A 21,968-nucleotide genomic window follows, 5' to 3' on the forward strand; every position below is an offset into this window, starting at 1 on the left:
ACCAACTCTCAAAACACACCTTACAATGTAGCAACCACGGACTTGACATGTGCAGTCAGCAATTAATTTTCCTTGATACATAAATGGTATTGTGTGTCTCAGTATAAAATATGTTCCCAAGTTAACCACAAAAAATAGTCTCTTTTTGTCTTGTTTGCTTTACCAATCAAAAGAGTGTAAGACAAGCAATGTTGTTGATAGCCTGTTGCAGCAACCAGACAAGACCTGTTACTACAAATGAAAATCTAAAAGGCAGCAGTAGGAAATATGAAGTGATCATATGCCAAAAATAGATTGAGGAAATTATGTTTCAACATTCTCCCCTTTTTTGGCATATGGGACTTCGCCCAATGTGCAGGAGAATCACTCTCACACCAAACCAATCAATCCAATACTTCAGACAGTAAGTTCATCCTTTTTTATAGGCAAACATAAAGCATAGGCTACAGACAGCCTTTCGAATGAAATGGTTGTGATAACATCAATTCCACAACCACTTAACAGATAATCAAAACACAAAAACAGACCACAAGCAACAACACATTCTCCCTCTTAATATGCACATCACTCCCTCTCGAGCAACAAATGCCAAAAATGTGAGCATATGATGGAGTAGGAGGACTGAGAGTCCTCCTCTTCATCATCAAGCGCAAATCCAACTTTCGCTAGCAGACTGATGGCACGGGAGATTTTTTTCGGTGATCTCCCAAAATGATCTAGATGAAAACATGTTCCTGCATGACTTCTTGCAGCAGAAAAAAAGAAAAAAAAAAAACAATCAGTAAAGCAGCTAATGGAACCTGACTAACTTCGCCTGGAAAAATGATCTCATCTCTTTTCTTGCATTACTCCCCCTTCGTGGGAGCAGATGACAAAAATAACAAGGACATTCACTTTGTTGAAAAATGGTTGCAGCAGCAACTTCATTAGTGTCATCAACAATTTTTCAGCAATATCATCAAGATCATCAACAGGAATTTCTCTTGCTTCATAAACAATTTCAGTTGTCCCTTTTTCATAGATTTATTCTTCTTTTGTTTGTTGGGGAATGGTTGCAGCAGCAACATTGGAAATAACACCAACAACTTCGGTTGATTCGGATTCAGCTTTGTTGTAGTAGCAACTTTGCAGCATCAACAACAACTCAGCAACAATGGATTGTGCAATGAACACTCACCATTCCATCAAATCAACCATTGTCCAATCAAATCTTTTTTCAATATTTCTTCCTTTTTTTTTTATTTTTCAAAAAAATATTTCTTTCCAAATCATTTTTATTCTCCAATATTCACCACGAATATTCCAATAATCATAAATATATTGGAGAATTTATTTCAAGACCATGCATGAAACTTCAGAGAGGGCATGAACACATAGCTTAGTCTCTCCTTAGATTCTCGAATCGGTCTGCATCCAAAGGCTTTGTGAGAATGTATGCTTTATGTTCAATTGTTCTGACGTGTTGCAGATTGTCTACACCATTTTCTACCAAATCTCTAATGAAATGGTAACGTATGTCAATGTGCTTTGTCCTTCCATACTGAACAGGGTTCTTGGAGATATTAATAGCACTTGTATTGTCACATAACACAGTGAATGAATCTTGAACGATACCATAATCATGCTGCATCTGACGAATCCACAACAATCGAGCACAACAACTTTTAGCAGCTATGTATTCTGCCTCAATAGTGGATAGCGCTATAGAATTCTGTTTCTTTGAACTCTAACTCACAATATTTTCTCCGATATAAAAGCATCCACCTGTTGTGCTCTTCCTGTCATCACAACATCCAACCCTATCTGAGTCTGTGAACCCAATAAGATCAAGCCTAGACCTGTTCGAATACCATAACCCAAGTTCTGTAGATCCTTTGACATATATGAGGATTCTCTTTGCAGCCTTCAGATGAGATTCTTTAGGTGTTGATTGGAACCTTGCACAAACGCCAACATTGAAAGAAATGTCTGGGCAACTAACTGTCAAGTATAGTAGACTCTCGATTATACTTCTGTACAGTTTCTGATCAACAGTTTTCCCACCATTATCCTTAGACAACTTATTCTGTTGTCCTAAGGGTGTTCTGACAACTTTTGAATCTCGAAGTCCAAACTTCTTAATCATATTTTGAGCATATTTTGTCTGACTCAAAAAAACACCATCAGTTAGTTGTTTAACTTGTAATCCAGGAAAGTAATGAGCTGACCAATCATACTCATTTCAAATTCAGCTTCCATGAACCTCATAAATTCATTCTTCAAGGATTCTGCAGTTGATCCAAACCCGATATCATCGACATATACCTGTGCAATCATAAGATATTTTCCCTTCAGCTTGATAAACAGTCTTGTATGCTGAACCGCGAACATATTCCTTTTCAAGTAAATAATTGGACAATCCTTCATACCACGCTCTCGGGGCTTGCTTTAATCCGTAAAGAGCTTTCCTCAATATGTACACATTATTTGGATGAAAAGGGTCTTCGAATCCCTTTGGCTATTCTACATAGATCTCCTCCTTAATCCATACATTCAGAATGTTGTTTTGACATCCATTTGGAAGAGTGTAAATCCTAAGGAACACGCAATAGATACCAGCAATCTCACTGTTTTCATGCGTGCAACAGGAGCAAATGTTTCATCGTAGTTAATACCTTCAATTTGTGTGTACTCCTATGCAACTAACCTTGCCTTATTTATGGTGATATTCCCTTTTTAATATGATTTGTTCTTGAAGATCCACTTTGTTTCAATAACATTCACATCAGTTGGCCTTTCAACCAAATACCAAACTCGATTCCTTGTGAACTGATTCAACTCGTCTTGCATTGCATTAATCCAATATTCATCCTTGAAAGCCTCATTTATTGTCTTTGGCTCAACTGTAGAAACAAAACAATTCATACCAGACAGATTCTTGAAATCAATATGTTTACCTCGAGTTAATCGACCATCCTTCGTATCACTAATAACTGCATGGATTGGATGGTTGTGTGGAACTCTGGAACCATATCTTCTCACTTATGCATCAGATTCAACCTCAGCAGGTTGTTGGTTGGTTGTAGTAACATCCGTTGAACATTCTGGTTCTGACCAATCAAATCTGACAGAAATTTCTGTAGCATTATTGTCACCAATTTAAAGCAGATCATTCTAAATCTAGGGGATGTTCTGAACTCTGGAGGATTCTAAATCACTTTGACATGAGCATCATCATCATCATTTGAATGTATAGATTTCTTCTCAGAAATGGTATTATCGAATATCACATTCACATATTCCATCATCTTCTTAGTACTATTGCTGAACAATCTGTAAGCTTTTGAATTCAGAGAGTATCCCAAAAATATGCCTTTATATGATCGAGTATCAAACTTATGCAGTTGATCCCTGACTTTCATGATATAACACTTACACCCAAATGTATGAAAGTAGGAAACATTTGGTTGCTTCCCAGTCCAGATTTCATAAGTTGTCTTCTCTGTATGAGGTCTGAGATAAACTCGATTGATCACATAACAAGTTGTATTAATAGCTTCAGCCCACATATGTTTGGCAACTCCATTGGCATGCATAATCGACTTAGCCATCTCCTGTAGAGTTTGATTATTCCTCTCTACTACTCCGTTTTGTTGTAGAGTCTTTGGGGCAGAAAATTCATGTTTAATTCCCAATCCATTGCATAATACAACAAATCTTTGATTTTCAAACTCTTTTCCATGATCAGTTATTAGCCTATCTATCTTTGATTTCTTCTCATTCATGAGCTCTGTACCCAATTTTTCAAAAGCATCAAAGGCATCGCTTTTCTTCACGCAAGATATCAACCCAAGTATATCTGGAAAAGTCATCAACACAGATCAAAATATACTTCTTACCTCTAAGACTACAAACATCAACTGGACCCATGAGATCCATATGCAGCAGCTCTAGACAGTTGTTGCTAAAGCGTTGTTTCAACGACGAATGCACAACTCTCTTTTGTTTTTCTCTTGCACAGTCATCACACTTAGTACTGGGCATCTTCGAAAATCTGGATAATCCTCTGATAGCTCCAATTTTTCTGATCCTCAGCAAGTTCTGCGGATTGACATGACCCAATCTGGTGTGCCACAACATAGTCTCATCATCTTTCAATATCAATACTTCCATTCTAAGATATTCCAGCAGGTAACAGTTGTTCTTTGATCGAACACCAGTCATCACACATTTCTGTCCAGCATCATAAACTTCACATGAATCCTTAGTAAACTTCACATGCAAGTCATTATCACAGAGTCGACTAATACTTATCAAGTTCGTACTAAGTCCTTCAACAAAGTAGACTTTCGATAATCTTGAAATCCCTTTCTTTTTAAAAAATGCCATAACCACTGATCTTTCATTTTGCAACAACTTTTTCATTTAGAGTCCATTTTCTTTTTGGTTTCTTCACAAGAGAGGTAATACTATTTTCATCTTGGATGGTCTTCATGGGATGAGACCATGCAAACTCTATAGCATCAGAAACATCTTCACCTTGTAACATGAAAAAAACTTTCATTTTGTTCTTCCAACTTTGATAGCTTGTCCCATCGAACAATGAAGGTCTCGACGTTGAACGATCTTCCTTGCTCATCTTTGCAACGGTGAAAAGACCTACTCAACAACTTAGAGAACACTGATCTGATATCAAATATTAGAAGAATATGTGTTGTACCAAATCACCTTCGAACACCCATTCATGGCCAATTCCCGAAGCGTAATTATAATAGGAAAGATGAAGTGACATATGCCAAAAATTAAACTGAGGGAATTATGTTCCACCCGTTACTATTGTTATTTGTTTGTTTGTTTTTATTTTATGTTTATTTTGTTATTTCTATTACTGATTATAAATTAATCTATAAATTATATTTATATTTTAATTTAAATTTGTTTTAAAATTATATTATATTATATTATATTTTATTTTTGTTAATTTTAATTTTATTATTTATAAAGTAATTTAGTTATATTATAATTTTGTAGTTGATATCCGTAGTAAATAATTTATTTATTTAATATTTATAATTAATTAATTATAATAAAATAATTATAAATTATTATAATATTTATAAATAAGAAAATAATATTAATTATAGAATACAAATAATAAATAGTATATAATTTATTATTACAATATTTAACATATTAATAAAAAATATTATATTATAAGTTAAATTAATAAAATATTAAGTGTTATTTATAAATTTTAAAAATTATATAAAATCGAATACAGAGAGAATAGAGGGCATAGTTGGAAGACCTGGAATCCATCCCCTGCCCGTTTCATTTTTCTTCGCGTTTTCCTCTCGTTGCTGGCAATGGCATACACGTCGCCATTGCAGGGTGGGGTTTGATTTTGAGTTACACGACAAATACTATTGAGCGCGGAATCTAACACCTACTATCCAGTAGCTATTGAACATTTTGAGTTACTACGGAGAACCTTTGGCTTGGAAAATGGCTCCCAAAGTTCTTATGGTACGGTGCAAAGGAAGAACGATATAAGCTAAAATTGTTTGATATCATTTATCTGGATGTCATTTACTTTTTTTTTTTTTTTTTGGAATTGTTCTTACGCCTTCGGTTTTGTAATTTAATGAATTCAGGTGGCCGAGAAGCCAAGCATTGCTCTAGCAATTGCTTCAGTTCTGTCTGGTGGTCGAGTAAGGCTCTTATCTTGTGTGTGTGTCTCTCTCACTATGTATGTATGTATGTATGGTCTTATGATTGATTGTATGTGAGTTTGTGACATTTACTGTGTGTTCTTGTAAAGCTGCCTTATTCGGATTGATCAAGAATGTTTTATTGGAAAGGGAAAATAGAGAAGAGTGTTGTTTTGTCAGAAATTAAATTTTATGTAAATTATGGTCCTTCTATTTTGTCAGCCCATGAAATTGTTGAGCTAGTTCCATCATCTGGCATAGTTGGTAGCATTTCGAGTTTTTTGTTTGGTTTTTTATTCATTTGTTGTGGTTAGGTTTTTTCTTTTTCAGTATGTCTCTGCCTTTTGGTTATTTTTGATATCGATTTTGTTTCTGCTTCTTTGATGTGCTTTTTTTTTAATCTTGATGTTGTGTTGTTGCTTCCTTAATGGGCAGTTTATCAAATTCCAGTGTTCTAAACAATGCTATCATTCAATTGTTTTTTATATGAATTGATCTGTCTTGTTCAGTATTGCTGCAGTTAGGAATTTCACTAGAAATTACTTAATTGGTGAGATAGTGGATTATGGATGGTTTTAAAATGACCTCACTGAGCTTGAACGCTTTGATAAATATCAGGAAAGTGCATGACTTTTTGGTGTGTGTGTCTACAAAAATGTATTTTACTATTTTCTTTTGCATTTGGTCAGTCAATGTCATCAATTCATCAATATGTTTTCTTCTACCTACATATGTTTTCTTCTAGCTACATATGTTTTCTTCGACATCATCTATCCATTCATTGTCTCTCCACTTTGAATTTTTGTAGGAAATTCATTTAGAATTGACAATGATTTTAGATCATGCAAATTTAAATGGTTTATTTCATTGCAGATGTCATCTCGAAGAGGGAGTACTGAGGTCCATGAGTTTGATGGAGTGTTTCTGGGATTCTCTGTGCACTTTAAAGTGACATCCGTAATTGGACATGTTTTCAGGTTTCTAATTTACTTCAGTTAAGCGCTTGCTACTTAGATATTTTACTATCTTATAAAACGAATAACATTCAAGGGAAATTTCATGACCTTGAATGACAGCCTAATTTAAGGCAAAAGGTTGTTTGTATTAGCCACTCTAAGAATACACTTTGTCCTCAAATTTGCTATTGCTGTTTTGTTCTAAAGCTAAACATTATCTTTCAAAAAGTGGATGGTAGTGAGATTCTGACACGGGACTTTTCTGTTTATTTACTGTATATAAATGTATTATTTAAAAATTGATGAAAGAATTAATATTAATGATTAAGTTATTGTATGCAAATAATGCTTTTATATGTGTGGGTGTTTTACGTGCAATATTTCCATCCATTTGTGAGCTGGCAATGTTATTTTGGTAAAATAAATCTTTATCGTTAGAATGTTGATAAAATCTGTAGTTATTTATAGTCTTTGGATGTCCAATGTTGTATGATGATAGTTGCTTTAGGATATTTTAAAGATGAAAGTGGAAGTTTATTTTGTTCTGGTCAGTAATTTAATGTTAAAATGTGCTAATGGAATAACAAAGTGTATGGTTGTGGTAGTAACTTGGTTCGCACCTGGCAATCGCAATAAGAATTATGAAGTTTTCCATTGGAAAACAAATTTGGATCCTGCCTAAAGCTCATGTGAGTATTATATTTTTAAGGCTCAATCCTTAACTTTTATCAATATGGTAATCCAAAGAACAACTATGAATATTAGTTCAATTCCTATTTGTCATTTCCCATTACAAGACTCTTGCTTATATTATTTATGCATTTATTTTGGATGGAAAATCCATTGTAGAATAGGCTTATAAAAAATTAAAGGCTGTGAAAGTTATTCTACATATTTTGCTCCAAAAATTTCTAGGATCACAATCTTTGACTTTGATAATATCTAATTTTGGAAGTGTAGTGTAGATTTTCCTGGACGCTATCAAGATTGGAATGCCACAAATCCAATGGAGCTCTTTGAAGCACCGATTATTAAAACAGAATCAACACCAAAGGTTGAAAGTTTATTTATTTATTTCATGCTAGATGTTATCTTTGTTTTAGTTTTACAATGCTGTAAGGACTTGGGCCTTTTTTTTAATCATGGTTTGGAAATATGACATCTATATGGAATACATGAAGGTGCATACGGGTTGCTGCACAGTAAGCTGTATATAGGTAGAATTGATCTATATTTATATGTTTTCTCTCTTATGCATAATTCTAAAGTTGGACAGTAATTAAAATGTTGGAGATTAGGGATTAAAATAATATGCGCTACCGCTAAGAAAGGTATTTGTAAAATGTGGAGGTGGTTGTTTAATTTGTAACTAATTGAAGTGCCTTAACATCTGTACTTTTGATTTCTTGTGTGCACAGCTGGTTACTTTTCAACATTTAAATATATCACTTAACATATGCACTTAAATGCCAAGTGAAGATAGTCTAATATGTGTAAATGTAATGGATATTGAACAGGGTACGGTAACTAATCAGAAAGACTTATTTAGAACGAGGATGTGACATGCTATTCATCATTGTCCAGTATCCATAATGTGCACCTTGACCCATAGAAATCCTTATCTAGTTGCTGTTACCATCATAGCCTTAGGTAATTACACTAAAAAATAGAATACTAAATCCGATAGTTATCATTGCTGTCAATCCTATTGAAGATTACCAGCCACAAAATGAATATGCTTGTTGACCGACTTCAGCCAAATAGTATCGCATCCTGGGAGCCAAAACAAGTCATCTGGGTAGCCGTTGGAAAGTCAGATGGATCTTCTCCTTATCATTTCCTCCTGTTTGACACCATTTTGACCATTATTAGTACCCCTTCTGTTTTACAATTATTTGTTCTTTGTATGGGTATCCTGTACCATGTTCTTTCCTAATATTAATCTAAGGATTGTGACGACTTGAGATAGAGCACAGGTCCACAATTGGTTGGCTTTCACAGCAACAGCCAACACTCAAGGGAGTTAGCATAGTAAGAGTAATAAGTGGTACCCTTTAGTTAAAAGCAAGAGCGTTAGTAGAAGAGGCTCCTGGCTAAAGTTAGATTTGCTAATCTATTATGATCTACCTATTCTTCTAACGGAAAAGGGGGCTAGATCATGTGCATATGAGAATGATTATTTCTGTGTTAATTCCACTGAAAGTGCAAGGGTCGTGTGTGCCTTTGATGACAAGGTGCATGGCGATAATTATTAAAATTATCTCTGAGTCATGTTACTTTATTATTACAGCTCTTTTGTTCCAGTTTTGATGCTATTCGTGTTAATTTTATTTTTAATTTTGTCAACTAAATATGCAATTGCCAACCTGCTTTTGGAGGAAGGCCCATATTTGTAGGCATTTAAGCCAAGAAAGTCGTGGTTGTGGGCACTTGGTATTGTGGTTGGATTGTGATCGTGAAGGAGAAAATATATGTTTTGAAGGTATATTTTATTTATTTATTTTTTATTGGTAGCTCTAACTACTACATTTTGCAACAACATAAACTGTTTCTAGCACTATGGCACCCACAAGGAGATCTTAGGTATTGTCTGCTGAAACATAGGGTTAGATAAATATATATTCTAGATCTTCCTACCAACTTATTGAATTAGATATTTCTTGATCACTAGGTGTAATGTGGCTTTCTACTCAGATGACTATGACTCATCTGATATTATGTTTATGCATTTCAGGATAACTATCTAGGTGTGTCACTAAATCAGGGAACTGACCGAGTACATGGTTAGTTAAACGATGTAGGTTGTTTAATCTAGGGTTTGTTTACTTGATATTTTATTGTGGTTTTTGGTTTTGTTGTTTTTGAGGTGAACTAAGGGTTGGATGTGATTTTTTTTGAGTAAATTTGGGGTGTTGAATCGGAAAAACAGCCAGGAAAAAATCTTCATGTAAACAAACTCTTAGCGTTAATAAAGTAATAAAGTGTCCGAGATAATCATGTCTGGAGATAGATGACAATGAATGCATCAACGAAAAATATGGCATTTAAAAAAATTATTATTGTACTAATTTTTTATATTGACCAGTTGTCTGAATATTTGATGATCGTGCTATTAGATGATGAACGCTTCTCTAATTTTGGTTAAATTATGGTATGAAAATTTTCCTCAGCCAATTTGTTGTTGTTGTTGTATGACATTTCCCTTTTATGTATGTATATAAAATTTTCTTTCAGTCATTGAGTGCACCGGGTTCCACTCTAAAGACGGTAAAAAAGTTTATCGTGCTCGGTTTTCATCTGTGGCTGAGAAGGATATTCTGAAGGCCATGAATAACCTAGTTGAACCTAACAAGAATGAAGCATTGGCCGTGGATGCTCGCCAAGAGATTGATTTGAAAGTTGGTGTTGCCTTCACTCGATTTCAGACAAGCTATTTCAGTGGGAAATATGGGAACCTGGATTCAAGAGTTATTTCGTCAGTCTATTTACCTAATCCAATATATATATATATATATATTTATCTTTCCCGGATATTTGACATTCCTACTTTGTGCTATTTTCTCCATCAACATTTGTTGTGTAATGGATCTTGTCTTTAGATAGCATCAACTGAGATGTGGTTGTAAGATGTAAACTAAAATAATGTTGTGGTTGTAATTTCAGTTATGGACCATGCCAAACTCCCACTCTTGGCTTCTGCGTGCAACGACACCTGCAAATTACAACTTTTAAACCGGAGAAGTTTTGGGTGTTGCATCCTTACATAATGCACAAAGGTTATGAACTTAAATTAGATTGGGGACGCCGCAGGTTATTTGACTCAGATGTGAGGTCTTCTATCTGAAAGTTTCCATACTTGTTGTAGTGCATGATATCTTAACTGCTTGTAAAATTTACACATTACAGGTTACACTGATGTTCCAAAACTTTGTAAAAGACGCCGGAGTCCTAAAAGTTACTGGTATATCAGAAAAACAGGAGACAAAAGGTCGTCCAACTGGACTCAATACAGTGAACCTTCTGAAGGTCAGAACATTCGAACTGTGTATTATTTAATTTCATATGCTTTGGATTGCTTATCCTTAACTGCCAAAATAATATATATGCTTCTTTGACACTATTTTGGTTTTTGGATACATCTCGGCTTCCGTGTAAATTATGTATGCGTTCCCCATGAATATTAGAGTTTACATTGCGGCAGCAGGAAGGAAGGTGCAAACATTACCATGGTTGTGTTCACATGATAACAACATGGACCTGGCCATGTTTAAGAATGGGGTATTCTGCGTGTTGGTGTGGGTTTGTGTATCCATTGAGAATCTAGAATGTGGCTTATATGATAAACTTACAGATATGGTCGTCATAGATAAATGGAATATGATGGACAACCAAGGTGTGAAGGCTTGTGTAAGATATATTATACAAACATTCATAAGTACATTCATTTGATGCATGTCTTATAATTTTATAACATGGTACTACGCACTTAGGGGAGAGGAGGTGGTTGTAAAATCCTTTTCGCTAGCCCTCTATGTTTACCTGTCCAATTGGCACGTGAGTCTAATTTACCTTGATCGTGTGTACAATCCTTGGTGGATTTAACATTGGTGTACATTTTCCCCAAATTTGGCAAAAATATCTGCTTTAACCTATAAATATCTACTTCTAGACAACTACATGGGTGGCGTGTCTTGATTAGTGCAGGTAGCTTCAAGTGCTTTGGGGTTTGGACCACAGCTAGCTATGCAGTTGGCTGAGCGTTTGTACACACAGGGTTTCATCAGGTTTTTAACTTTCCACAGTTTTTTATCTTATTATACCATGATTTGGATTTTGAAACATCTTCCTGTTCAAAAAATGTGAGAATTCATCCAAATGATTTCAATTTTATCTGATTTCTCTATCATTATATTTCTGCTTTGCCAACATCTGTTTCAGGAATATGATATGGAATAACATGATATAAGGCGGGGCAAATTTTAAAAGAAGGAAGCATTTAAGTATTCCATATAAGTGCTTATCTATGTTCTGAATGTGTCTCGGGAATTGTGGAATTTGTTACCAGTGCTAAAATTTTCCGATCAGCCGAATCCTTTATTTTTATTTACCAAGTGTAATGTGCTTTATTTCCTTTGTTCATGTTTTTTCTTGAGATAACAGTAGTATGACAAATTAATATATTTATGCTATTACTCATGCTTCTACTCTGCCACAAACTGCATGTTGCAATGCACGTAATAGCTCTAGTCTTAGTTGCATGACGATGCACGGTGAGCATTGTTGATTTGTGCACAGAATATATTAAATATGTGAATATAGTTCTTGGTATTCCACAGCATGAGGTTACAGTGTTTACACACATATCTAAGAGTAATAATCTTATCCTACTGTCTAACATCTCCGATCATAATCTAACTTCATGTATATTAATGTTTATCTATGCAGTCAATATTTTAATTTTAATGTAATGTTTTGAATAAAAAAGTAGGCATTGAATGTGATGTTTTGTAGAAGAAAAATATATTTTTACTAAAGAATGAATAGTTAAAAAACATTGTTAAAATGCAACAAGGCTATTTAGTTGATAAATAAACTATGTATTATTACGGTGATAAAATACTTTGCAATTGGAAGACTGTTTACTGGATAGATTCTATAATATGGTGATAAAATACTTTAATTATGATGAATCAGCTTTTCTGATCCTGATTATGACATGACTTTGTTGCATATGTGGTCTTTCTTAATGGGTATAAGCTATCCCCGAACAGAGAGTACTGCATATCCCTCTTCGTTTGACTACAAAGGCACTCTTGATGCACTTGTCCGAAATCCAGTTTGGGGTGATTATGTGCGGCAGCTTCTTTCTGATGGCTATCATAAACCGCGCTCAGGGACTGATGCTGGCGATCATCCTCCAATTACTCCAATATGCTCAGCTACTGAGGATATGCTCGGACATGACATGTGGAAGCTCTATCAGTACGTTTGTCAACATTTCCTTGGAACTCTTTCTCCTGATTGCAAATACAGCAGGTAACATATTTTCATCTGCTAAATTCATCTTTGGTGCTCTAGTGCTTGTAAAAGCCGCCAACCAATCAAAAGTCATGTCACATTGCATTTTTATGTGAAAAGCTAATAAAGGTGTTGAAATATATTTTGAATAGATATATTAGCTGATATTATTTAGATTTGTCAACTAAAATATCTAATCAAAATATATTTCAATGAGTAAACATGTACGAAAGGGCCTTAACACAAAAGACCTAGGCATTTTAATGATTATCTGATGCTAAGATCATCGTTAGGATGTTTTCGTAAACCTTCATTTAAGGTTACGTCAAAATTAGCTAAATGAATTGTGTTACTAGTTCTATTTCTCATATATTTTATGGTGCATTATATGGTTCATCCAAGTATAAGAATATAATATTTTGGATAGTCATCTGGGTTATGCATAGAGTTTTTCCAAATGCATTATGGCTCGGTTGTTTGGTATCATCAGGTCAGATATGCGACTGTTAAACGACAATATTGTTTACAGTCCAGTTCTTGAGAAGTTTTAAGGAAAATTTTTCGTGTATTAATTAATTTGTACACTGCACAGGGCCGAGGCCTATATTTATAGGGGTTTCTTTTCTTCTATATGATGAATATCGACTAAGCTAAATAACGAAATATTAAAATAAAATAAATGGACATGATTCTAGCCGAAAACCCGAAATTATCCATCTCAGCCAGCTTGGATTTGAGGACAATCTGTATCGGGAAGAGTTCCAACTGATCTGATTCTTTGATAGCTTTATTAATTCGATCTGCATCATTACTAATAAATTGACCATAATGAATTTGAGGAGTTCTCATTTCCAATTTTCAGTATTTCAAATGATTTTATGTTTTGATGCAGTAAGTTTTATATTTTTCTGAATCTGAAATTTAGCTTGTGATTGAATGGATGATAACTTACTATTTTCTTGTTTTTTATCTAACATTTGTATTCTTTCTCTATCATAGTGGGATTTGGTGTCTACCTTAGCATATCCAGATAGCAGTGGTAGTTAATTTAAGTGTTTGGTCGCCATGCTTCTAAGCAGTACTTTGTGTTTCTATTCATTTGGGGCATATTGGAAAATCAGTTTGTCATAGTATATTATTTAGTAATCTTAATTACATTCTGATTTATACCTCCAGTCTCAAGTTCAAGCCAAGAGGAAATTATTGGTAGACTTAATCATATGGCACTGTATAATCATGTGGTTAAGAACGATAGAACATGGGAATTACGTTCCCAGTTGCCTCATCTTGAAATTCTCCTCGTGATTACATACTTAGACCATTTACTGTTTATATCATCTTTGTTACATATAAACTTTTACTTTTTACTGCTCAGTTTGCTACTTGGAATGGAAAGAGCAACTGTTGTACTTTGTAAATATAACAATGAATTCTTAATATGCAGAATTGGTATATTTATAGATGTCTGTAAGTAAATGGAGATCTCAGTGCAATTTCTTTCATAGTGGGAAAGATTCAATAGATGCTACTATCTACGTGTGTGTTTATTTTCACCTAGCAATTTCTTCGCTGTATGATTAAATCTGCAAATTTATTTATTTTGTTCCTCCAGAATAAATGTTGAATTTGAATCTGGTGGAGAATCATTCCACTGTGTTGGACAGCATGTCCTGGCCAAAGGGTTCACGTCCATTATGCCGTGGTTGGCAGTGACTGAGATAAATATACCTCAGTTTGCTGAAGGGCAGAAGATCGACATATCAAGAGTTGAAATAGATGAGGTATTTTATAACCTATTATATAAAATCTACAGAAGTTTTAGCTGCAACTGGAACATTAAATTCTCTTTTAACTACGAACAATGAGAACTTTGAAGCTTGTATTTATCATACAAGTGTGCGTACTAAGTACTGACCAGTAAGTACCTTAATGTCCAGGGGAGTACGAGACCCCCGGATTACCTTACTGAAAGTGAACTCATCTCATTGATGGAGAAAAATGGAATAGGGACAGATGCATCCATTCCTGTTCATATCAACAATATCTGTGAGCGCAATTTCGTACAGGTTTGTTATTCTGTGCACTGCTCCAATAGAAATCTCTTTTACATTTTTACCTGTGTATGCGAGTTGGAACACATGTTATCTTTCGTAATTCAACGGTAGGTCCAAGCTGGACGAAGACTGGTTCCCACTGCATTAGGTATCAGCTTAATAAGAGGCTACCAATGTATAGACCCAGATCTCTGCTTGCCCGACATCCGAAGTTTCATTGAGCAGCAGATTGGACTTGTAGCTAAAGGTCAAGCTGATAGCTCTCTAGTCGTGCAGCACGTGATTCAGCAATTTATGAGGAAGTTCAGTTATTTTGTGGAAAAGGTAACAAATTTGAAGTCTACTTTTTTTTTTTTTTTTTTTTTGTCGAGCTTAGGTTTTGTTTCCAGTTGCGAATTACAATGCACATCTTATGTCCCTCATTTTTTCTTTTTGGTTTAAGCCAAAGTTCAAAGAAATAATATGCTTTTTGTTTTCATATTGTACTTTGCACTTGTTTTGCTTCAGCTAGTTTAGATATATTCTGTTTATTTATGCTCCTCGTCATCATCGATGTTTCTTATGTTTCATATTTTTCTTTCCATTTTTTATTTTGATCTAATGATACTTACGTTGGTAATGAATCCCTTCTTTAATCCTCTTTCAAAGAAACATGATTCCCTTAGTACTCACGCCATTATTTATTCGATGAAACTTGATTGAACCCCGAATCTAATAATTGCACGATGAACTTGATGCAATTTTTATTTTTTATTTTTTTTTAATTTTTATGTTCGATATGGAATATTGCTTCTGTTCCTTAAATGCAAGCTTCCTGTGCGACGCAGATCGAGAACATGGACGCATTGTTCGAAGCTGAGTTCTCTCCCCTCTCCGAATCTGGCCGCGTGCTTAGCAAATGCGGTAGTTGTTTGCGCTACATGAAGCATATCTCGTCCCAGCCGTCCAGGCTATACTGCGGCACGTGCGAGGAAATTTACTACACCCCTCAAAAGGGTACAATCAAGGTATTCAAATACATATATTACGAGCACGTCGTTTGTGTTTCATGTTCTTCATTTTTGTATGACTCGTGTTTTTTCCCGAATTTCAGCTGTACAAGGAGCTTACATGCCCTCTCGATAACTTCGAGCTTCTGATCTTCTCGATGGCCGGCCCTGACGGTAAATCCTTTCCTTTCTGCCCCTACTGCTATAACAACCCTCCGTTCGAAGGCATCGATCAACTCTTTGGTTCGGGAAAATCTGCTGCGGCAGCGAACTTGGGTAAGGGAGGCGGGATGCCGTGTTTCCTCTGCCCTCACCCGACATGCCAGCACTCGATGATATCCCGAGGCGTCTGTGCTTGCCCGGAATGTGAAGGCACGCTGGTTCTCGACCCGATCAGCGCGCCGAAATGGAGGCTTTACTGCAATATGTGCAACTGTCTCGTCGCCCTTCCGGAAGGCGCTCATAAAATCTCCACGACTCGGGAGCGTTGCCCCGAGTGCGACTCGACTATCCTCGAGGTGGATTTCAATAAAAAGAACACCCCGTTGAAGGATGGGGCGACGTCTTACGCCGGCTGCATTCTTTGCGACGAGTTATTGCATTCGCTTGTGGAAATGAAGCACGGGAAGTCGTTTTTTAGACGTCGGGGAAGAGGGCGGAGGGGGAGAGGTGGAAGAGGTGGTGGTAGAAATGCCAAGAAACAAGACCCCAAAATGAGTTTCCGGGACTTCTAATCCGCTCGAAAACTTTGGATTTTCTCTATAACTTTATAACTCGCAGCCGCTATTCTTCGTGTGGATTTCTAGAAGTTTTGATGGCACAGTAAGTAATAGAGGGAGACTGTATGCTGACAACAGTTACCTTTTTTTGTAAGGGTATTTCTGAACTGGTTTTACAACACACCCGCACACAAATAACGTGGTAAGTAACGAAGCTGATTGATTTTATGTTAAAATGAATTTTTATAAAAATATTTAGTTTGGTTTTATCAAATTGAGCTAAATTTTCTGTAGGAGGTTTTTATTTAACTGTATTTGTGCTTTTTAGAATATGGGCAAAAATTCATTAAAATTTATTCGCCAGTTTGGATATTTTTAGATCAAATACCATTAAATCCGAGCGTTAGACGCAAAGTTTTTGAAACCACACAAAAGAGTTGAAGGCAATTGAAAATTTTGGCGCAATTTAATGAAATTACGATTTTATGCAATTTAGTCAAAATATTTTAATTGTATAGCAAAATAAATACAGAACAATAGAGTATGCATGTGAAATATTTTTTTGCAATTTTCCCTATAGAAAGACAACCTCAATGACATAGTTTGCAAACTATTGCATTTAATTGAGAATTTATTGAGAGTATATTTGGAAACCTACCAATGGCACTTTAGAAATTAGAAGCAGTACATGTATGTATGGTTGCCGCTAACCTTGCCAAGAAGATAACGGCGGGGTGTCGGCTTGTATCCAGGTAGTCGACATCAAGGGATGCCGATCTCCCTTCACAAGATCAGCCAACGAGCACAACTCATTCATCTCTTCCCGAGTTAGTTTCACAGAGAGAGCTCCGATGTTTTGGTTCAAGTTTGGGATCTTGGTTGTACCCGGGATAGGGCACACGTCGTCTCCTTGGTGGTGAAGCCATGCCAATGCTAGTTGAGACGGAGTGCATCCTTTTCTTGTCGCCATTTCTGCCACACGTTCGTACACCACCGTGTTGTTCTCGAGATTTTTGCCCTGGAACCTCGGATGGATCTACAAGATCGAATGCAATAAGCATCATGCTAATTAATTAAATTAATCAAGTCAACACATAATAATATTATGCGCATCAGATCAAACAACTATTCAAATTTAATTTTTTATTGTAAAAAAACCACGAACAAACATACCCTAAATAGCATATAACTACGTACTATCAATTCATAATATGTAGTGTGTTGTACTAATTAATACTCCCTCCGTCCCAGAAGAAGCTTCTTGTTGGAAGTTGACACGAGAATTAAGGAATAATAGTATTTAATTGAAAAGTGGATATAAAATAGAACGTAAAAGACTAAAATGTCCTTACTTTTTGAAGGATTTTAAAAAGTAAATTAGAGTAATAAATAGGGATAGTTTGGAAAAGTACGAATAATTTTGTTATAAAGTGGGGACCACGATTACTAAATAAGGAAACAAGACAATTGTTTTGGGACGGACGAAAATGGAAAAACAAAGACAACTCTTCTGGTATGGAGGGAGTATATGACATGAGCTATTAATTTATATAATTTTATGCTGAAATTAAATATTATATATGTTGTCTATTGACTATACTATTATCCCGTGCTGGTTAACTCTAATCGACATCTTAATGGCCACCAAACTGACGAATATAGGCTATGTTTATTTTGGTTTTCATCTTTATTTTTGCACTACAAATTTACAATTCAGTACACGTAAGTTTGTCCCCAAAATAGCTTCTAAATAAAACCTACACATGCACAATTAGAATCAAAATTTTTGGTTAAGGTTTGAAAGGATTAAGATATGCGCCAACCTTGCGGATGTCGTTGTCTAGCAAGTTCTGAGCCACGTTTGGACCCGATGAAAAGAAGCCGCGCCCAAGGGGACTATAAGGAACGATTCCAATGCCGAGTTCTCTGAAATTCATTACACAATCAGAACATAATCTAAAAGAAAATAACAAATGTTTTAAGGAAAAAAAAAAAATATCCATACCGACATGTCGGAACTAGCTCTTCTTCTATATCTCTTGCCCACAAAGACCACTCATTTTGAACAGCAGTTATCGGGTGAACAGCATGAGCTCTTCTGATTGTCGAAGCAGAGGCTTCGGAGAGGCCAATGTACTTTATTTTTCCCTCTTCGACAAGTTTTTTAAGTTCTCCCATCTTGTCGAGCATAAAATCAGAGACTATTGCATCAAGAAACTCAACTAGGGGTCCAAAAAGGTAGGCACAACCGCACAAGATACAGTGAGAAACCAATAGGATGCAAACCAACCATTTCAATTTTCTTAAAATGAATCATTCCCAATAAAAATAAATTATTTCCTTTCACAAAAAATCACATCAAAATATTGTTGAAACTATATATATCATGGTCGCCAAACAAGAAAATCAACAATCTTAGGATTATATCTCTTACAAAATATCACATCAAAATAAGAATCAAATGTAAATCATGGTCGCCAAACAAGAAAATCAACAATCTTATGAATATATAAGTGAGTACTCACACTATTTCCCCTCACAATATATTAGATAAAAATACTATTCCCTCCATCCCGCTGCAAGGTTGTCATTTGGTTTTTGCGTCATTATACTTATATCATTGCGACACTGAATATTTGAATAATTTACTCTACAAATATCATTGTATTCGTATTATAAGAGACTAGACGTATTTTTGTGTCATTTTCTCTTGATTTATACTACGTATTGATATAATAATTAATATTCAACCTTGCAGTTTAACGGAGGGAGTATATAAATTAAAATCAAATACTCCTGTAAAACAAGAAAATCAATAGTTGTATGCATATCTGAGGAGTACTCACAGTGACTTCGATGGGCACACGAGTATCAATCCGATGAGCATAATAGAGATCGATGCAATCAACATCGAGGCGCTTCAAGCTAGCCTCGCATGAAGCTCTCACGTATTCGGGGCGACCATTTATCTCCAACTCCCATTTCTCATTCTTTGATATTCCAAACTTGGTAGCTATTTCCACTTTTTCTCTCATTCCCCCTCCTTTCAAAGCCTACATTGATGATGAAAACTGAAGTAGTTATGCTATGCAATGCATTTTGATCTATCTAACCAGTTTCAATTTCCATATCCAACTTTCAACCATGGAAAACTACTGATAGAATGAACAAAAGCTTTTTATATTCAAAATAAATAGCTAGTAATAGAGTGAGTACTGAGTAGAGTTAGGGCTAGAAAGCAAGCAACCTTGCCGACGAGAATCTCGTTGTGGTAGGGGCCGTAGGCGTCGGAAGTATCGAGAAACGTGACGCCGGCGGAGTTGATGGCGTGGCGGATGAGTTCAATCATCTCCGATTCGGGCTTGGGCGGGCCGTAGCTGCCAGTCATCGCCGCGCATCCTAGCCCCTGTTTGGAGACCTCCAGCCCCTGCCCTAGCTTGATTCTCGCCACATTCGCCATGAAGTGATGATTCGACTGATTGATTAATGAGCTTGGATAGGATAGGAATGCGATGCGAGCGAGTTACTTTGTTGCCTGCTCTCATTTGTCGGCTGTCGCCTTCTTAAATTAAATCAGCGTGACCGACTACCGCCGATTTCTATTTCGGTCGCCACGCTAGCCATGATATTGACGCCATTCTTCCAAGAATTCTTCTCGAAATTTTGAATTTTTTTTGAATCATTCAAAATATAAAAATAATAAATATTTAATAAAATCTTATAAATATGTTACTCCCAAATATTATCGGGCTTTCGGAGTTATTTGTTATTTTCAAATATTTTTGAACCTCCGGAGGTGACTAGCGGCCCAGTTTGGAAGAGTAGATAAGCCGATCCAAACAGCTCCAATTTAATATAGACGACAAAGATATTAAGAGAGTGAGTAATTTAATATAGATGATGAAGATATTAAGGGAGTGAGTGAAAGTTTCCTAAACCACTAGAATTGGGAATACAAAATATTATGAAAAAAAAATAATGAAAGAGTAGATGAAGTGAGGATTACCTTAATTCATACTCCCTCCGTCCCACGTACCGTGTCTGTGTCTGCTACACTGTAGATACGATATTTTAAGAGGGATGTAATTAGTAAATAATTAAGAATGTATTAGTAAAAATAATTATCCGATAATATAAATAATTATAAATTAAGATTAAGATAACTAATTAGTTTAATTAAAATAAAAAAATAAAATAAAATTAGAAAGTTTAAAATGAGATTAAAGTGTGTAATCATTTTCCAAAAAATAAAAGTGATATGGTACGTGAGACGGACGGAAACGGCAACATGGACATGGTACGTGGGACGGAGGAAGTATATTAATATATATATATATATCACCCAGGAGGAGAGAAAAAGAGGACACCCATCCGTCCAAGACCAAAATAATTTCATTTTATTTCCTTTTGCTTTTATTTTATTTATGTTTATGAGCTTAAATTCATATTTTATTTTTCTAAACATTTAAATTTATTTTTATTTACTTTCCCTTATGTCTACTTTGCTCCCATATTGCAATATTTTTTCAATTCGAGTCGTACTATATTCAGTCTATTGTCGGGCCATTGTTCTACGAATATTTTTGTTCGGAGGTGTTGGCGATTCAATATCCGACTGCGAGATTAGCCCGAGTTCTTTCTTGAGGAGGTCGGAGAACCCAATTTATGTCGATCAGCTGGCCTAATCTATTGGGCCGTCATCGACGAATTTCAGCGACAATAGATTGGCACGCCAAAGGGGACTCCAACGAGTCTCGCATTTTATGCAATTAAGGAATCGCGAACTACTATTTCCGGACAACACCACCATGTCGAAAGAAAAAAGAGTCGCCAGCAAAAACTTAGCGGCACATGTTTCCGAAAGAGATCACACACGATGAGTACTCTACGGCTCTGGAAGGTGTGGAAAGAATGGTGACAAGTCCGGCCAGCATTTTACAAGACCAGATCCGGAAAGAGATCCAAGCGGCACTCCACAGGTCGGCGCTGGAACTTTCCCGGTACATTACAGATGTTGTCTTAAAGCCCACCATCCGTGATGAATTCTCACGGATGAGGGACGAGAAAACGCGCAAGGGCAAGGGACCGATGTACAACCCCGAAATTGCTAACCGACAAGCGTAATGCAGGGGGGCACCACTGGATGACCTCCGGTGTCACTCCAGTATGGCAACGTGACCATACTAGCCAAATAAAATGGAGGCAGGGGCCTCCCGGGGGAGAAAGTGGCCAAAGGACCTTGGCGGTCTTTGGGGCGGGCCACCATAAGGCTGCGGGCACAACAGGGGCATCTGGGAAGCAGCGGATGTGCAGAACCCACGTCCCAATGGTGTACCAACTCTCTATTCGGTAGAATCGGCGCCCCTACATCAACCACGGATGTAAACGCTCAAGGAAACTTAATGGCCGGAGGAAGAGCAGCCGACCCTTGGGGGGCATGGTCGACGACGGCCTCAATACCTCCGTTCTCCCTATTATCCCTTGGAGTTGTTTGGGGGGCATCCGCTTCACCTTCGAACGCATCCTGGGGGGCAGCCCCACC

At 36.2% G+C, this 21,968-nt stretch overlaps 2 protein-coding genes across 5 annotated transcripts; one reads left to right on the forward strand and one right to left on the reverse strand.

The window, feature by feature from the left end:
- Window positions 1–5,276: 5,276 nt before the first annotated feature.
- On the forward strand, window positions 5,277–16,609 carry LOC127242622 (DNA topoisomerase 3-beta). Of its 4 annotated transcripts, XM_051262225.1 has the most exons (15): window positions 5,277–5,505; window positions 5,634–5,690; window positions 6,564–6,667; window positions 7,607–7,700; window positions 9,029–9,128; window positions 9,881–10,121; window positions 10,310–10,472; window positions 10,553–10,672; window positions 11,351–11,430; window positions 12,404–12,682; window positions 14,277–14,445; window positions 14,602–14,730; window positions 14,830–15,042; window positions 15,546–15,725; window positions 15,812–16,609. In XM_051262225.1, exons 1-15 carry the CDS (start codon window positions 5,485–5,487, stop codon window positions 16,439–16,441), a joined length of 2,580 nt encoding a protein of 859 aa, XP_051118182.1. In that variant the 5' UTR covers window positions 5,277–5,484; the 3' UTR covers window positions 16,442–16,609. The 4 variants fall into 4 exon arrangements, with proteins under 4 accessions (XP_051118182.1, XP_051118184.1, XP_051118183.1 ...); XM_051262227.1 differs by lacking the exons at window positions 5,277–5,505; window positions 5,634–5,690 and adding an exon at window positions 7,252–7,335; XM_051262226.1 differs by lacking the exons at window positions 5,277–5,505; window positions 5,634–5,690 and having other exon boundaries at window positions 7,612–7,700.
- Window positions 16,610–16,970: 361 nt separating this feature from the next.
- Window positions 16,971–20,033, reverse strand: LOC127242701 (auxin-induced protein PCNT115-like). Its single transcript, XM_051262356.1, has 5 exons — window positions 19,674–20,033; window positions 19,273–19,479; window positions 18,432–18,604; window positions 18,250–18,352; window positions 16,971–17,462 (listed from the first exon to the last, which is right to left on the reverse strand). The coding sequence occupies exons 1-5, from the start codon at window positions 19,884–19,886 to the stop codon at window positions 17,133–17,135; spliced, it is 1,026 nt and encodes a 341-aa protein (XP_051118313.1). The 5' UTR covers window positions 19,887–20,033; the 3' UTR covers window positions 16,971–17,132.
- Between the last annotated feature and the right edge of the window lie 1,935 nt (window positions 20,034–21,968).

Source organism: Andrographis paniculata, unplaced genomic scaffold (genome assembly GCF_009805555.1).
Source record: "Andrographis paniculata isolate CXL003 unplaced genomic scaffold, ASM980555v1 Contig87END, whole genome shotgun sequence".
Lineage (NCBI taxonomy): Eukaryota > Viridiplantae > Streptophyta > Magnoliopsida > Lamiales > Acanthaceae > Andrographis > Andrographis paniculata.